The sequence below is a fragment of the Heterodontus francisci genome, chromosome 1, assembly GCF_036365525.1.
Source record: "Heterodontus francisci isolate sHetFra1 chromosome 1, sHetFra1.hap1, whole genome shotgun sequence".
NCBI lineage: Eukaryota > Metazoa > Chordata > Chondrichthyes > Heterodontiformes > Heterodontidae > Heterodontus > Heterodontus francisci.
This window is the reverse complement of record NC_090371.1, coordinates 14,424,560-14,442,138: the sequence shown is the minus strand read 5'-3', so window position 1 is coordinate 14,442,138 and position 17,579 is coordinate 14,424,560. Positions and strand designations below refer to the sequence as shown.

Below are 17,579 nucleotides of genomic sequence, written 5' to 3'. Positions count from 1 at the left end.
ATCGACATCTGGGCTTTACCATTGACCAGAAACTGAACTGGACCAGCCACAAAAATCTGTGGTTACAAGTGAAGTCAGAGGCTAGCAATTCTGTGGCAAGTAACTCACCAATGCAGTCACTCACTAAGACTCCTTCGGCAGCACCTTCCACCTAGAACAAGGGCAGCAGATGCATGGGAACACCACCACCTGTAAGTTTCCCTGCAAGCCACACCATTCTGACTTGGAACTATATTGCCATTCCTTCACTGTCACTGGGTGAAAATTCTGGAACTCCCAAGGACTGCAGCGGTTCAGGAAGGCAGCTCACCAACACCTTTTCAAAGGCAATTAGGGATGGGCAATAAATGCTGGCCTAGCCAGGGACGCCACATGAAAGAGTAAAAAAAAAGTATGGCTGCATAGTTGACAAATGCATGCAAAATAGTCCTGATTAACAACCTAACTGGTGTACAGAAAGTGATGGTCACTGGGCATTTGATTGCAATTCACTAAATGTTATAGTGAATATATCACTGTTACAGAGTCGTAGAGTCGTACAGCATAGAAACAGGCCCTTCGGCCCACCGCGTCCATGCCAACCATAATGCCTATCTATACTAATCCCACCTGCCTGCATTAATTCCATATCTCTCTATGCCTTGCTCATTCAGGTACCTGTCCAGATGCCTTTTAAATGTCGCTACTGTTCCTGCCTCCACCACTTCCTCAGGCAGCTCATTCCAGATACCCACTATTCTTTGTGTGAAAAATTTACCCCTTTGATTCCCTTTAAACCTCCTCCCTCTCACCTTAAATCTATGCCCTCTAATTTTAGTCACCCCTACCATGGGAAACAGACTCCAGCTATCTACCCTATCTATGCCTGTCATAATTTTATATACCTCTATCATGTCCCCTCTCAGCCTCCTTCGCTCCAGGGAAAACAGACCCAGCCTATTCAATCTCTCTTTATAACTCAAGCCCTCCAAACCAGGTAACATCCTTGTGAATCTTTTCTGCACCCTCTCTAGCTTAATCACATCTTTCCTATAGCGCTACGACCAGAACTGCACACAGTACTCCAAATGCGGTCTAACCAACGTTATGTACAACTGTAACATGACGTCCCAACTCTTGTACTCAATGCCTCGGCCGATGAAGGCAAGCATGCCACACGCCTTCTTCACCACCCTGTCTACCTGTGTTGCCACTTTCAGGGAACTATGTACTTGCACCCCAAGGTCTCGCTGCTCAACAACTCTCCCCAGGGCCCTGCCATTCACTGTATATGTCCTGCCCTGGTTTAACTTCCCAAAATGTATCACTTCACACTGTCTGCGTTAACTTCCATTTGCCAATCCCTTGCCCACTTTCCCAGTTGATCTATATCCTGTTGTAACCTTAGACAACCTTCTTCACTGTCCACTATCCCACCAATTTTGGTGTCATCTGCAAACTTACTAATCATGCCCCTTACATTCACATCCAAGTCATTAATATATATGACAAACAACAGAGGGCCCAGCACCGATCCCTGCGGCACACCACTGGTCACCGGCCTCCAATCTGAAAAACAACCCTCCACTACCACTTTCTGCCTCCCATCACCAAGCCAATTTTGTATCCAATTTGCTAGCTCACCCTGGATCCCATGTGTTCGAACCTTCCGGACCAGCCTACCATGTGGGACCTTGTCAAAGGTCTTGCTAAAGTCCATGCAGACAACGTCCATCGCCCTGCCCTCATCAATCCTCTTGGTCACCTCCTCGAAAAACTCAATCAAATTCATGAGACATGATTTCCCACGCACAAAGCCATGCTGCCTATCCCTAATCAGACCATGCCTTTCCAGATGCATATAAATCCTGTCTCTCAGAATCCCTTCCAATAACTTTCCCACCACTGGTGTAAGGCTCACCGGCCTGTAGTTCCCTGGCTTATCCCTGCTGCCCTTCTTAAATAAGGGCACAACATTAGCTATCCTCCAGGTCTTCCGGTACCTCACCTTTGGCTAACGATGATACAAAAATCTCTGCCAGGGCCCCAGCAATCTCCTCCCTTGCTTCCCATAGCATCCTAGGATACACCTGGTCAGGCCCTGGGGATTTATCCACCTTAATGCACTTCAAAACTTTCAACACCTCTTTTGTAATGTTGATATGCTCCAGGATATCGGTGTTCACTCCCTTGAACTCACTAGCTTCCATGACCTTCTCCACGGTTCATACGGACGAGAAATATTCATTTAAGACCTCGCCCATTTCCCGTGGCTCCACACATAGATTGCCACGCTGATCCTTAAGGGGACCTACTCTCTCCCTAGCTACCCTTTTACTCTTAATATACTTTTAGAATCTTTTCGGATTCTCCTTTATCTTATCTGCCAGGGAAATCTCATGGCCCCTTTTTGCCCTCCTAATTTCCTTCTTAAGTGTAGTCCTACATCCACTATACTCCTCGAGGGACTCGCTCAATCCCAGCTGCCTGTACCTGACATATGCCTCCTTTGTCCTGACCAGACCCTCAATATCCCTTATCAACCAAGGTTCCCTAAACTTGCCAGCCTTGCCCTTCCATCTAACAGGAACATGCCAGCCCTGAACTCTTCCTATCTTACTTTTAAAAGCCTCCCACTTGCCAGATGTCCCTTTACCTGTAAACAGCCTCTCTCATTCAACTTTTGAGAGTTCCTGTCTGATGCCATCGAAATTAGCCTTCCCCCAATTTAGGACTTCAACGTGAGGACCAGTCCTATCCTTTTCCATATCAGTCTTGAAGCTATTAGAGTTATGGTCACTGGTCCCAAAGTGCTCCCCCATTGACACATCAACCCCCTGCCCATCCTCATTTCCTAAGAGGAGGTCGAGTGTTGCCCCTTCTCTAGTAGGGTCATCCACATACTGCTTCAGAAAACTATCCTGGGCACACTTAACAAATTCTTCCCCATCTGATCCCTTAGCACTAAGGCAGTCCCAGTCAGTATTATGCAAGTTGCCAGTCTTCAAAAGCAGATGTTATTACTTCTTGGTAACTTGCACTATACATAGCGATATCTATCATGATAGGATGGAATAACCTCATCCCTCTCTTGCCCTCCATGAGTGAACTTTGTAATTGCATGACAAGCAGTGCATAAATGGTAGAGTGTTTAAATTTGTAATCTCATCTCTGGATTTGGTTGTGGTTTTTAAACATCCTCTGAACCCTGAGTTGTGATTACAGCCTTGAAAGCAGTTCAGACCATTTGTAAATTTTAATAGAATATTTTTAGCTCCAAACTTCATGGGAGGTTTTTCTTTTTCTTAAACTGTATTTCAAGAAACTATCATTTCAAATAAATGTTTTATTGAGATGGAGCCCAAAGGCCTTAAATCCAACAGCTTAGAGGATGATGTTGCATAGGAAGAGGCCACTTGGCCTTTCGTGCCAGTGCTTAGCTCTGTATCTCTACTTGTGCATTATACAGCGCCTTTAAAGTAGAAAAAAAAGCCCCAAGGTGCTTTATTAGTATTGCCAACCCTGCTTGGATTTATTCTTGGAGGATTGATAATGTGACCCATTTCCACTATTGGCAATTGGTAGTACCTTTCCCTTTAGCATGTTTGGGTCCCTGGGGTGTATCACAGGCCAGCTTATTACTCAGGTCTCTTTCATCCTTAAGATAATGTAAGGTAATTATGTTGTAGCACGCAATTTTTTTTTGTTCAATTTGAGGCACAATGTGGGCAGAAGTGTTGGAATCATGTCCTGTAGCTGCTTATGTGTGCCAGGATTGGAGTGGACAAAAATCTGTGGCAAGCTACCCATGTACATCAATTTAGCACAGATTAAGGAGCGCTACTTTGTTCTAACTGGCTGCTTCCCAATTATATGCTGTAAAATAAACTAGTTAAAAATGTGTGAGGAGTGGTGAGAATCTGGAACTCTCTTTCCCCCAAAAAGATGCTGAAGCTGGGGTGGGTGGGGGCGTCAAATGAAAATTTCAAAACTGAGATTGATAGATTTTTGGATATATGAAGGGTTACAGAACTGAGGCGGGAGGATGAAGTTGTGATACAGATCAGCTATGATCTAATTGAATGACAGATGAGGCTCGAGGGCCTTCTCCTGTTCCTATGTTCCTACTTTATTCCAGGAACAGCAAATGAATCGATGTCAACTGATGGAGAAATGCTGCAGCATTTGTAGTAGTCTCAGTCAGGGCAACTGCTGGGATAACCTTTGTTTGTCTCGCAACCAGTTTCTGTGCTATATAATTTTATAGTGAGCAGAACAGAGAGCACAGAGTCTAAGCGGACATTTAAAATTGACTCAAAATTAGACTGGCACACAACGTACTTCATAGGTTCATTTACGAGATATGGCGACTAATTAGGAGCACAGGGCTTTTAGGCAGATGCCAATAGTCTGATCAGATTGCATGAAAAAAGGTCGTTAGTCGCAAAGTTACATTCAGATTAATAAACGTGTTTGCCAGTTGCAAATTGCATCGGTTGAAATTCTTAGAAGTAACAGGCCTGCATTTCCTGGTGACTGCGCTTGCAACTGTTAACATCAGCAATGAGTTTTAAGCATGGAACCTTGAGCACCAGGAAGGCCGGTACAAAGCTGGGAGTGGGACCCAGGACAGTTTTGAGGGAGAAGTGAACGGACAGATGCGAGTTACTGATGCTGCATACTTCCACTGCTAGCAGCAGTGCCTCAAGATCAATGTAACATTCTGGGAAATTTCCAGACAATTGGCATCAAGGTGACCTAATCTGGCAAAAATAAACCGAGGCCAAGAAGGAGATTTCAGGAGAGGTGACAAAACTTAAATTTGTTTTCTTAACTCCATTTTTCCGCCTTTGTTTCATATCACCTCATACCTTTTTACCCAACAGATATCTTTGAACGAGTACTGCAGGTGCTGGAAACCTGAAATATAAACTGAAAATGCTGGAAATACTCAGCAGGCCAAAAACTGAGCCTGAAACGAAAAATATTTGAAATTTTCAACATTTAGATCCAATGGAGGGAGTTTTACTCAGTATCGAACCGGTGCTCTACCTCCCCTGAGAGTGTTTGATGGGACAGTGTAGAGGGACCTTTACTCTGTATCTAACCCTGTGCTGTACCTGCCCTGGGTGTATTCGACAGGATGGTGCAGAAGGAGCTTTACTGTGTATATAACCTGTTCTATCTGGCCTGGGGGTGTTTGATGGGACTGTTATGTAAGATTATTAGGTTACTAAAAGTTACTAATCAGAGTACTAATTGTTAAAATCCAGCTATTATAAACTACCAAATAACTTAGTATCATAAACTAACATTTAGCTTTATTAGAACCCTTCTTTGTCATATGGTAAAGTGGAAAAACTTAGGAAATAAGACTCTGTAGATAAGATGTCAAGGTAGAGGGATTCTGGGAGATTGTCAAGTTTTAAAATGCTTGCTTTCAGCAAAAGGGTGAGACCTTGAGAGCAGACAGTGAAAACAGCTTCTGTGTAGATTTATCTCGTAGTGAGAAAGGCATCCTCGAAATGTAAAAGCATTGAGATAAAGCAGTCAACACAAAGGAAAAATACTTGCGCAAATCTGAAAGGTTAGCAACCATCACAAAACGATCCTTGGTTGGTTAAGAAAGGCACCCTTTAAAAACAAGACTAATCACTGATTGGGAGAGGGGAGGGTTAACTTGAAAGCTGCCAGGATAAAAGGAGTCTCATCTTTGCTACAGTATGGCAGAGAATTTTGAACAAGAGACGAGAGAGAGAGACCGAAAACGTGAAGACCACAAGCTGCAAAAAAAAAAGAGTTGTGCGCTCTGCAGTCCAGTCTCTAATATGGGTAGTATCTGTGTTCGACTGTTAATTTCTGCTTGAGTTTGTGACCATGGTTAATCTGAAAACTTAAACTTGTCCTTTCAACAAGCTGTTGTGCTGCAAAGTCTGTTCCCACCTTAGAAGGGGGTATAAAAACCCCCGATCTTATCAAATCTGTAGAGGGAGCTTTACTCTGTATCTAACCCCATTTTTTTTTTCATGTCTTATATTTTTAAAATAACTTTATTAAAAACAGAAATAAACAAAAACTCAAATTAAAATGCCATTTTCGGCATCGACAATGCACTCCAGTCCCTGCGGTGCCCACCGGTTGCGGAAGGCTTCAAGCGTACCGGCGGACACCGCATGCTCCTTCTCCAGGGACACCCGGGCGCGAACGTAACCGCGTAAGAGGGGCAGGCAATCGGGGAGGACTGACCCCCCCGACGGCCCGCAACCTGGACCTGTGAATTGCCACCTTGGCCAAGCCCAGGAGCAGACCGACGAGGAGATCCTCCTCCCGGCCCAAGCCCCTCCACACCGGGTGCCCAAAGATCAGGAGCGTGGGACTGAAGTGCAGCCAGAATTTGAGGAGCAGCCCCTTCAGATACTCAAATAGGGGCTGCAACCTCGCACACTCCGTATAAACGTGGAACACGGACTCGTCCAGGCTGTAGAAAGTACAGGCAGCCTGGGAGTCCGTGAACCTACTTAAAAGCCTATTGAACGGGACTGCTCTGTGCAGCACCCTCCACCCCAGGTCCCCGATGTAAAGGGGGAAGACTCCCGCGTAGAGAGATCTCCATCGGGGTTTCCCCTCGCCGCCAGATGGCAACGTGGACCGCCAGGGCGTGTCTGGCCGGCTAACGAGGGTGAGGAAGTGGAGAGTGTGCAGGAGCAGCCCGTACAGGAAACCCCTCTGCCCCGATTGGAATGGCACGGAGGGCATTTCCGAGTGGCGGCTCGGGTTGTGCAGGACCGGCTCCCGAGGAGGGTTTCGGGGCCTGGGTCCGATGAGCAGTTCCGGCTGAGCGGGGGTCAGCTCGGCCGGGATCGCTCCGCACTCCCGAGCCCCCTCACCACCTGCAGTGAGGGGCGTCCCGGGGGTTTCGGCCACTCCTCCGCCCGCCGGACTGTCCCCGGAGTCGGCCGCCCAGACAGCCGAGGCGCTCTCCTCCGCCGGCGGGGGAGCGCCCTGACTGGAGGCGACCATGTTCCAGACTCGGAATAGATCCCGGTAAAAGACAGGCAACTCCCTCAGAGAGGCGCGGCTAACAGACTCCACCGGGAGCTGCATGTCGTCTTGAAGGCAGTGACACTGGCGGAAAAAATACGTCGCCAGCGGACACCATCTGTGAGGACGCTCGACGTACAGGTATCTCTGCAGAGTCCGAAGGCGGAGAGTCGCAGCCTGGGTGCGGACGCACACCAGCGACTGGCCGCCCTCCTCAATCGGGAGACTCAGGACCGCGGCAGAGACCCAGTGTTTCCTCTCGCCCCAGAAGAAATCGACGAGGCAACATGGTTTTGTGCAGGGAAGGTCATGTCTTACCAACTTAATAGAATTCTTTGAGGAAGTGACAAAGTTGATTGATGAGGGAAGGGCTGTCGATGTCATGTACATGGACTTCAGTAAGGCGTTTGATAAGGTTCCCCATGGCAGGCTGATGGAGAAAGTGAAGGCGCATGGGGTCCAAGGTGTACTAGCTAGATGGATAAAGAACTGGCTGGGCAACAGGAGACAGAGAGTAGCAGTAGAAGGGAGTTTCTCAAAATGGAGACGTGTGACCAGTGGTGTTCCACAGGGATCCGTGCTGGGACCACTGTTGTTTGTGATATACATTAATGATTTGGAGGAAAGTATAGGTGGACTGATTAGCAAGTTTGCAGACGACACTAAGATTGGTGGAGTAGCAGATAGTGAAGGGGACTGTCAGAGAATACAGCAGAATATAGATATATTGGAGAGTTGGGCAGAGAAATGGCAGATGGAGTTCAATCAGGGAAAATGCGAGGTGATGCATTTTGGAAGATCCAATTCAAGAGTGAACTATACAGTAAATGGAAAAGTCCTGGGGAAAATTGATGTCCAGAGAGATTTGGGTGTTCCGGTCCACTGTTCCCTGAAGGTGGCAACGCAGGTAAATAGAGTGGTCAAGAAGGCATACGGCATGCTTTCCTTCATCGGACGGGGTATTGAGTACAAGAGTTGGCAGGTCATGTTACAGTTGTATAGGACTTTGGTTCGGCCACATTTGGAATACTGCGTGCAGTTCTGGTCGCCACATTACCAAAAGGATGTGGATGCTTTGGAGAGGGTGCAGAGGAGGTTCACCAGGATGTTGCCTGGTATGGAGGGCGCTAGCTATGAAGAGAGGTTGAGTAGATTAGGATTATTTTCATTAGAAAGACGGAGGTTGAGGGGGGACCTGATTGAGGTGTACAAAATCATGAGAGGTATAGACAGGGTGGATAGCAAGAGGCTTTTTCCCAGAGTGGGGGATTCAATTACTAAAGGACACGAGTTCAAAGTGAAAGGGGAAAAGTTTAGGGGGGATATGCGTGGAAAGTTCTTTACGCAGAGGGTGGTGGGTGCCTGGAACGCGTTGCCAGCGGAGGTGGTAGATGCGGGCACGGTGGCGTCTTTTAAGATGTATCTGGACAGATACATGAATGGGCAGGAAGAAAAGAGATACAGACCCTTAGAAAATAGGCGACATGTTTAGATAGAGGATCTGGATCGGCGCAGGCTTGGAGGGCCGAAGGGCCTGTTCCTGTGCTGTAATTTTCTTTGTTCTTTGAGTTTCTTCTGGATCTTGGTGGCAAATGCAGGGGGCGGGGCCAAACTGACCAACCGGTACCACAGCATCGAGGCCACCAGTTGGTTTATGACCAGCGCTCGGCCCCTGTAGGAAAGCACTCGGAGCAGTCCTGTCCAGCGCCCCAGCCGAGCGGTGACTTTCGCCTCCAACTCCTGCCAGTTTGCTGGCCAGGCTTCCTCAGCGGGGCTAAGGTGGACTCCTAGATAGAGGAGGTGCGTGGTGCTCCACGCAAAAAGTGTCATCTCCTCCGGCAGGGAGTCCACCCGCCACTGACCCACCAGGAGTCCGGAACATTTCTCCCAGTTGATCCTCGCGGAGGACGCGGCAGAAAAGGTCTGCTGGCAGTCGCGCATCCTCCGCAAGTCAATGGGATCTGTGACTGCGAGGAGCACGTCGTCGGCGTAAGTATCTAACCCCATGCTGTACCTGCCCTGGGAGTGTTTGATGGGACAGCGTAGAGGGAGCTTTACTCTGTATCTAACCCCGTGCTGTACCTGCTCTGGGAGTGTTTGATGGGACAATGTAGAGGGAGCTTTACTCTGTATCTAACCCCGTGCTGTACCTGCTCTGGGAGTGTTTGATGTTGTTACCGGCTGCCTGGAATGGAATGCTGAAATCTGTTGTCTTGATGTGCCAATAACTCTCAAAAAGTTTAAATGCTAAAAATCTGTGAGTGATTTAGTAGTAAGTAGTAACATTTAACAGCACTTTACCCGATGTGGGACCCTTATCCCTCGGGAATTCTTTAAGGCCCGGCACACAACTTAATAAAAGCTCTAATCCTAGTAAGGGAGGCCTGGTTACATGTGTTGAGGAAACAGGCCAAACCCAAAACATACAGGTCTGGTATTGTCCTGATAATTTCCAACAGCTGCAGCAAACCTGTATTTTATAATAGATATCTGCTTGGAAACTTTTGATGTTTTTATAGAAGTGTTGCCTTGATTGACAGTGTTATTGATTGATATGGATGTGGGCCAAACACTAAGTTTCACCTTCTCTCTTTTTTGTGTGCTTGTTCTTTCATGTGACTGACAGGTACTAAGTGCCCAAGATCTGGTCGACTTTTCCCCCGTGTACAGATGTCTGCACATATATACTGCACTGGTAAGTTAACTGGCACCAAATCATGGTATTCCAAGTGGGGTGGGGAGATGCGCGGGGGAGGGGTGAAGTTGGTGAAGGCTGACTGGAGATCCGGGAGAAATGAACATCTTTGAACCAATCTTTGCTTTCCTGTCAGCAAGGTGAAGTAATGAGCCTCTGTTTGGTCAGACTTTTGGGAATTATGGCTTCCAGCTGTCATGGGATTTCATGTGATTGTGACACAATCTAATAGCTGTTTAGTGGTGAGTATTTTTACACCAGCAGAAGATAAGGCAGGTGTTTACCAACTGTGCTGAGACTTGCGTTGCATTGCGCGCTTCAGATACTCTGCACAAGGAACTGCCTTCCTATAACAGGCATCCCAGAACTCATTTGACTTCACAAGAGCAAAAGATGAGTCACACGAGAGAAAGAATGGCCCCAAAGACATGTTGAGGGAGTTGGGTCCTTTGTAGCTGTTTTACCAGAGAACATTCCAACTCAGGTTTAACAATTTAACACAATAGGAAGGATGTGATTGCACTGGAGAGGGTGCAGAGGAGATTCACCAGGATGTTGCCTGGGCTGGAGCATTTCAGCTATGAAGAGAGACTGAAAAGGCTAGGGTTGTTTTCCTTAGAGCAGAAAGGGCTGAGGGGGGACCTGATTGAGGTATACACAATTATGAGGGGCATTGATAGGATATATAGGAAGAAACTTTTTCCCTTAGCCGTGGTGTCAATAACCAGGGGGCATAGATTTAAGGTAAGGGGCAGGAGGTTTAGAGGGTATTTGAGGAAAAGAAATTTCACCCAGTGGGTGGTTCTAATCTGGAACGCACTACCTGAAGAGGTGGTAGAGGCAGGAACCCTCACAACATTTATAAACTATTTAGATGAGCACTTGAAACGCCATAGCATGCAAGGCTAGAGGCAGGAACCCTCACAACATTTATAAACTATTTAGATGAGCACTTGAAACGCCATAGCATACAAGGCTACAGGCCAAGTGTTGGAAAATGGGATTAGAATAGTTAGGTGCTTGATGGCCAGCAAGGACACGATGGGCCAAAGGGCCTGTTTCTGTGCTGTATAACTCTATGACTCTAATTGGAAAGTTATACAGAAATGATTCAGGTGTTATTGCTTTGCAATAGTTTAAAAGAAATCAAAAGAGATGAGAGTGATGGAAATTGGAAATAAAGACGGCAAGTGCTCGAAATGTTCTTCGGCATCAGGAAAGGGAAAAGACAGATTACTGTTTCGAGTTGGGACTCTTTATTTGAACCAGCGCGTTAATCTGTGCTTCGTCAATCTAACCTGTGAATCTCCAACTGTTTACTACAGTATATATTAGAAGATAATAGTGTGTTACTACACAGCCTGCAGCTTTATGGAAGTGCGGCTACTACCTTGCAAAGTATTTTTAGCCCTTGGCTCCAGGAGAATATCACCACATCTGGGAATAGTATCGGGCCACTGCTGCTTGCCATTGCCACTGTTGTTCAACCCCTTGTCCACCTTGAAACACAACGTGGGAGTAGTGACGTTCTATGTAAGGCAATAGTGTCTCAAAGTGACAAGTGCGAGATCTGTCGCTTTCTTTTCAAGGATTTCCAATTCCGACAGTCTGTTCTAGCATTTTTAAGACAGAAATTTTACTTCAGGTCATGTATATCTCGTAGTGCAGCTTGTATCGAACGCTCAGAACAAGGCTGAGATGGGAAGGAAAGATACTGCAATTTTGGGCCTGCTGCTCTAGTTTCGACTGCTTCCCTCTTACTTATCTGCAGTGTAAAAGTTCAACCTTGTACTGTGGTTTGTGTCTCGAGGTCAGTCCATGGTCAGGGTCTTGGTGACAGAGGGTGTAGGTATCTGTAATTCCCACCGTCAGCAGCTGGAAGTTGGGAGAGACTGAGCTATCTGGGAACTGGTGCCACTGCCACAGGAAGCCCTGAACTCTCTCAGGAAGGTCAAGAGTGGCAAAACGTTAGCCCACGGGGTCAGTGGCAGGGCAGCGGCGAGCAGGCTTCAAATCTTTTCATGAATCTATTGTTCCTGGTAAGGCTGTAAAAAGAGTGCTCATTTGTACCCCCCACCCCGCCCATAGAAATCTGAAGAGTTTCCTCAGTTAGAAATCATTTCCTGAGTCCGCCAGTCTGGGTAAATAGCTGAAAGTAGTGTGCACAGACAGCCAGTATCTTAACAATTCTCACAAAAACAGGATAACAATTAGATGAATGAAATAATCTCACATTAAGTCTTAAGCACAGCAGATTTACATGTCTACTTTTTAATCAAGAATTTTTACTCAGCTTTTTTTCCTGCCCTGGTTTCCCTGCTCTCATGAAGGTGCTGACTCTTGCTGGGGTTCAGTTTGGTAGCTCTAGTAACTGAATGGCAATGTAATCGTATCTCATCTACGCCTCAGCTACTCACTTTCCCTCAACCTCAAGGCATGTCAAGGCACTATCAACATCAACATGCTGGTAGCAGTGTCCAGCAGATTAATCTTCAATTCTTGGAGACTCCAGGGTAATCTTGGTGGGGTGGTGACCCCAGTCAAGACTCATTTGATGGGGAAGCAGATATTGGTCCTAGGCTCAACCATCTTCAGCTACTTCATCAATGACCTTCCTTCAATCATAAGGTCAGAAGTGGGGATGTTCGCTGATGATTGCACAATGTTCACCATTCGCAACTATTCAGATACTGAAGCATTCCGCGTAGAAATGCAGCAAGACCTGGACAATATCCAGGCTTGGGCTGATGTGTGGCGCGAATGTTACTTGCCACTTAAGTGCCAGGCAATGACCATCTCCAACAAGAGAGAATCTAACCATCTCCCCTTGACATTCACTGGCATTAGCATCGCTGAATCCCCCATTATCAACATCCTGGGGTTACCATTGACCAGAAACTGAACTGGAGTAGCCATATAAATACCGTGGCTACAAGAGCAGGTCAGAGGCTAAGAATCCTGCGGAGAGGAACTCACCTCCTGACTCTCCAAAACCTGTCCACCATCTACAAGGCACAAGTCAGGAGTATGATGGAATACTCTCCACTTGCCTGGATGGGTGCAGCTCCAACAAGTCAAGAAGCTCGACACCATCCAGGACAAAGCCCGCTTGATTGGCACCCCATCTACAAACATTCACTCCCTCCACCACCGACGCACAGTGGCAGCAGTGTGTACCATCTACAAGATGCACTGCAGCAATGCACCAAGGCTCCTTAGACAACACCTTCCAAACCCGCGACCTCTCTACCAACTAGAAGGTCAAGGGCAGCAAATACATGGGAACACCACCACCTGCAAGTTCCCCTCCAAGTCACACACCATCCTGACTTGGAACTATATTGCCGTTCCTTCACTGTCGCTGGGTCAAAATCCTGGAACTCCCTTCCTAACAGCACTGTGGGTATACCTACCCCAAATGGACTGCAGCGGTTCAAGAAGGCAGCTCACCACCACCTTCTCAAGGGCAATTAGGGATGGGCAAAAAATGGTGGCCTGGCCAGCGACGCCCACATCTCATGAATGAATAAAAATAAATAAATTGGAACCCTTCCTGGTGTATTTCTTTTACCCTACCTAATCCAGGGGTGCTGGGACAGTTGCATCACTGACTGAATCAGCTTTACTCTGCTTTGGGTCTGTAAAGCTGAATGCTGCGCTGAGCGACTTAGCTGCATTTTCAATCTGAGACTGAAAGCCAGGAGGGAACTTTTCCCTGCAGTTATTGCCCTCCTTCAGGAGATGAAATAGGTTGGGATGAGTCTGTGATCAAAGGGAATTGGAGATGTTGTAAGGGCTAAATGGGATGGTTGGCCTTTTCCTGCTCTGTGCTCACTGATGATCATATGATGATTTTGTTAGTTAAATGCTCGTGTGTATGGTGTCTGTATTGTGCTTCAGGGCAGAACTATTAGCCGTAAGCAAATAATCGCGCAATCCCATTGAACTGCCCTGCCAGTTCTTTGAACCCAAATTCCATTGGATTAGACAAAAAGAGAGAAGTCCTAATCTGTCACTTGAGCATTTCATGATTGATGTTAGAAACTGTTTCCCTTAACTGTCAGTGCCTCATGCATAACCACAGCATTTATCCTTTCCATTCTCATCATGTGCAAGCTATTTACGTTCCATCCGAGTTTGATAATTCTTTTTTGCAGTAATTTTCAGTATTTGGGCCTCCCTCTTGTCATCTCTGGGGTGGGAGCTGGCGCTTTTGCAGAATGCCTCAGATATCATCCTCTCTCGTTTGTATTTCGGAAACGTATTCTTTCTCTTCAAACTTTTCTTCTGCTCCCTCCCTAACTACCAACCCCTGCCTCTTTATAATATGGCAAATCTGGCTTGGTTTTACCACTCTGCAGGCACTGGCAACCCTTTGCCTTGCCCCTGGGGTTCTGAGGCCAACTGCGGCACAATGCCCGCAGCCCCTGCTGCGATCAGCTAATTCATCACAGGCTGGGGATTGAGCCTGGGATGGCATGCTTTCACAAAATGTGCTGCTTTATGGCCATTACATAGAACTTACAGCACAGAAACAGCTCAACTGGTCTATCCCAGTGTTTACGCTTCACTTTACAACAACAACCTGCATTGATTTAGCAAAATGTCCTGAGGTGTGTTCTCAAACAAAATTTGACACCAAACCATGTAAAGGTTAGGACAGTGTCCAAGCTTTTTCGAAGTGGAAGGTTTTTCAGAGCATCCTAAAGAAGAAGAACGTGGCAGGGAAGCTTCGTCTCAACTCATCAACATAACCTGCTAGCTGGCTTCAGGCCAGAAGGAAGAGAGTGGGAGTCAAGTGTAATTATTCAGAGTGACAGAAGGTAACACTGCCATTCACAATTGACAATGATTTGGACTTTGGAATTAAAAACACAATTTCTAAATTTGCGGATGACACCAAATTGTGGGGGTAGGGGGCGCGAGGAGGACTGCCACACATTACAGAGCACCAATAAGCTTGCAGAATAGATAAATAATTGGCAAATGAAGTTCAACACGGATAAATATGAGCTTGTACATTTTGATAGGAATAATAGAGGTCAGTTATTACTTGGAAGGTGCACGTCTACGTAGGGTTGAGGAACAAAGGGATCTTGAAGTACAAGTACACCAATCGCTAAAAGTTGCGCCACAAGTTAGCAAAGCCATAAAAAAAGGCAAACCAAGCACTAGGCTTTATTTCAAGAGGAACAGAATTGAAAAGTAGGGAGGTTATGCTAAATCTGTATCGAATCTTGGTTAAACCACACTTCGATTACAACATGATGTTCTGGTCACAGAATAACACAGTGCAGAAGAGGCCCTTCGGCCCATCGTGTCTGCACCGATGCATTAAGACACCTGACCTGTCTACCTAATCCCATTTGCCAGCACTTGGCCCATAGCCTTGAATGTTATGATGTGCCAAGTGCTCATCCAGGTACTTTTTAAAGGATGTGAGGCAACCTGCCTCTACCATCCTCCCAGGCAGGGCATTCCAGACAGTCATCACCCTCTGGGTAAATAAGTTCTTCCTCAAATCCCCCTTAAACCTCCCACCCCTCACCTTAAACTTGTGACCCCTCGTAACTGACAGTTCAACTAAGGGGAACAGCTTTAGTTTAGTTTAGTTTAGAGATACAGCACTGAAACAGGCCCTTCGGCCCACCGAGCCTGTGCCGACCATCAACCACCCATTTATACTAATCCTACACTAATTCTATATTCCTACCACATCCCCACCTATCCCTATATTTCCCTACCACCTCCCTATACTAGGGGCAATTTATAATGGCCAATTAACCTATCAACCTGCAAGTCTTTGGCATGTGGGAGGAAACTGGAGCACCCGGAGGAAACCCACGCAGACACAGGGAGAACTTGCAAACTCCACACAGGCAGTACCCAGAATTGAACCCGGGTCGCTGGAGCTGTGAGGCTGTGGTGCTAACCACTGCGCCACTGTGCCGCCCTAGCTGCTCCCTATCCACCCTGTCCATGCCCCTCATAATCTTGTACACCTCAATCAGGTCACCCCTCAGTCTTCTCTGCTCCAGCGAAAACAACCCAAGCCTATCCAACCTCTCTTCATTGCTTAAATGTTCCATCCCAGGCAACATCCTGGTGAATCTCCTCTGCACCCCCTCCAGTGCAATCACATCCTTCCTGTAATGTGGCGAGCAGAATTGCACACAGTACTGCAGCTGTGGCCTTACCAAAGTTCTATACAACTCCAACATGACCTCCCTGCTTTTGTAATCTATGCCTCGATTGATAAAGGCAAGTGTCCCATATGCCTTTTTGACCACCCTATTATTTCACCATACTATAGAAAGGATATAGAGGCATGAGAGACGGTGCAGAGAATATTTACAAGGATGATGCCAGAATTACAAGGGTATACATGTCAAGAAAGGATTGACAGGCTGGGTCACTTGTCTCTTGATTAAAGAAGGCTGATGGGTGACCTAATAGAGGTCCTTAAAATTATGACAAGTTTTGATAGAGTGGATACAGAACGAATGTTTCCTCTTGTGGGGAAAAACATAACTAGAGGCCATCAATATAAGATGGTCACCAAGAAATCCATAGGGAATTCAAAAGAAACTTCTTTACCCAAAGAGTGGTGAGAATGTGGATCTCGTTACCACAGGGAGTGATTGAAGCGAATAATATAGATGCATTTAAGGAGAAGCTGGGCAAACATGAGGGAGAAGGGAACAGAGGGTTACGATGATGGATTTAGTTGAGGAAAGGTGGAAGGAGGCTTGAGTGGAGCATAAACGGTCAGCGTGGACTGGTTGAGCTGAATGGCCTGTTCCTGTGCTGTATATCCGATGTAATCTTGTATATTCCTTTGTCCCTTGTGTTTATTTAGCTTCTCCTAAAATGCATCAACGCGTTTCACCTTCAACTCAACTATATGGTAATGATTTCTACGTTTTCAGCAGTGTCTCATTAAAAAAAAGTTTCTCCTGAATTCTTTATAGATGTGGCTCTGCAAGTTGTGTATAAGTTATGCAAATAATCTTGAAAGTGCAGCGAGTTGATTTTCCATTTTCCCTTTTGAGATGAGTATTATATCTCATCCATTGGCCTGGTTCCAAATAATCTAGTTAATCAGCTGCAAGCAGAATGAAAATGCAGCCACTTAACAGGATAGTTTGGACTTTGAAACATGATATCCAATCAGATAGCTGTGATTCTTTCATTCCCACGCTGTCAGTTTCTTACACATTATCAACTGAAAGTTCAAAGTTTGCTGGGTATATAAGGAGCCTAAATTGACAAGTAGATTATTGAGAGGGGATAAGGTTCATGATGTGATAATTCCAGGATTTGCTGCAGGCCAAAGAGTTTTGCCTCAATTCGCCCATTTAGTTCTGTCAATGTTGCTCATTGTTTTTCCAATAAACCTTTAATGCTTCGCAACAGACTGGAGTTTTAGTGTATAGCATCTAATTTATAAGCAACCAGCTCACCTCTTTGAATGTTCAGCGATAATGCGGAGCCATTTGGGTCAAAAATTGCTTCATTTTTTTGGCTATTTGCATCCTCGATCCCTTTCTCCCCAGAAACGCAAAGCAACTCGCCTTACTCCTTTTCCAATTGAACAAATAAGTCAGGGTAATTAGCCTACTTGGCCTACAGAGCTTGTGACTCCATTGAAACCGACATCACAGTTTTGGCCTTCACTTCCCTTAGAGCTCAGACTTCCTGAAGCGATAGAAACCAGTCCAGGAGATCACATAGACCAGATAGTATCTATAAAGACACTTGCCTACGATGCAATTTCTGTCCCAGTCAGGATTTGCTCCAGCTCCCTTTTGAAATCATAACAGAGAGTCAGAACTACCTTACCAGAGGCAGTGCATTTTTACCC

The 17,579-nt window shown here is 46.2% G+C and overlaps 1 protein-coding gene across 3 annotated transcripts in view; it reads left to right on the top strand.

The window, feature by feature from the left end:
• LOC137367890 (exocyst complex component 6B) overlaps nt 1-17,579 on the top strand; it is a 755,392-nt gene that overhangs the window by 328,170 nt on the left and 409,643 nt on the right. For all 3 annotated transcript variants that reach the window (XM_068028681.1, XM_068028683.1, XM_068028682.1), the window contains exon 8: nt 9,647-9,715. In XM_068028681.1, coding sequence (XP_067884782.1) covers nt 9,647-9,715 — 69 coding nt within the window. The remainder of the gene's footprint in view (nt 1-9,646; nt 9,716-17,579) is intronic.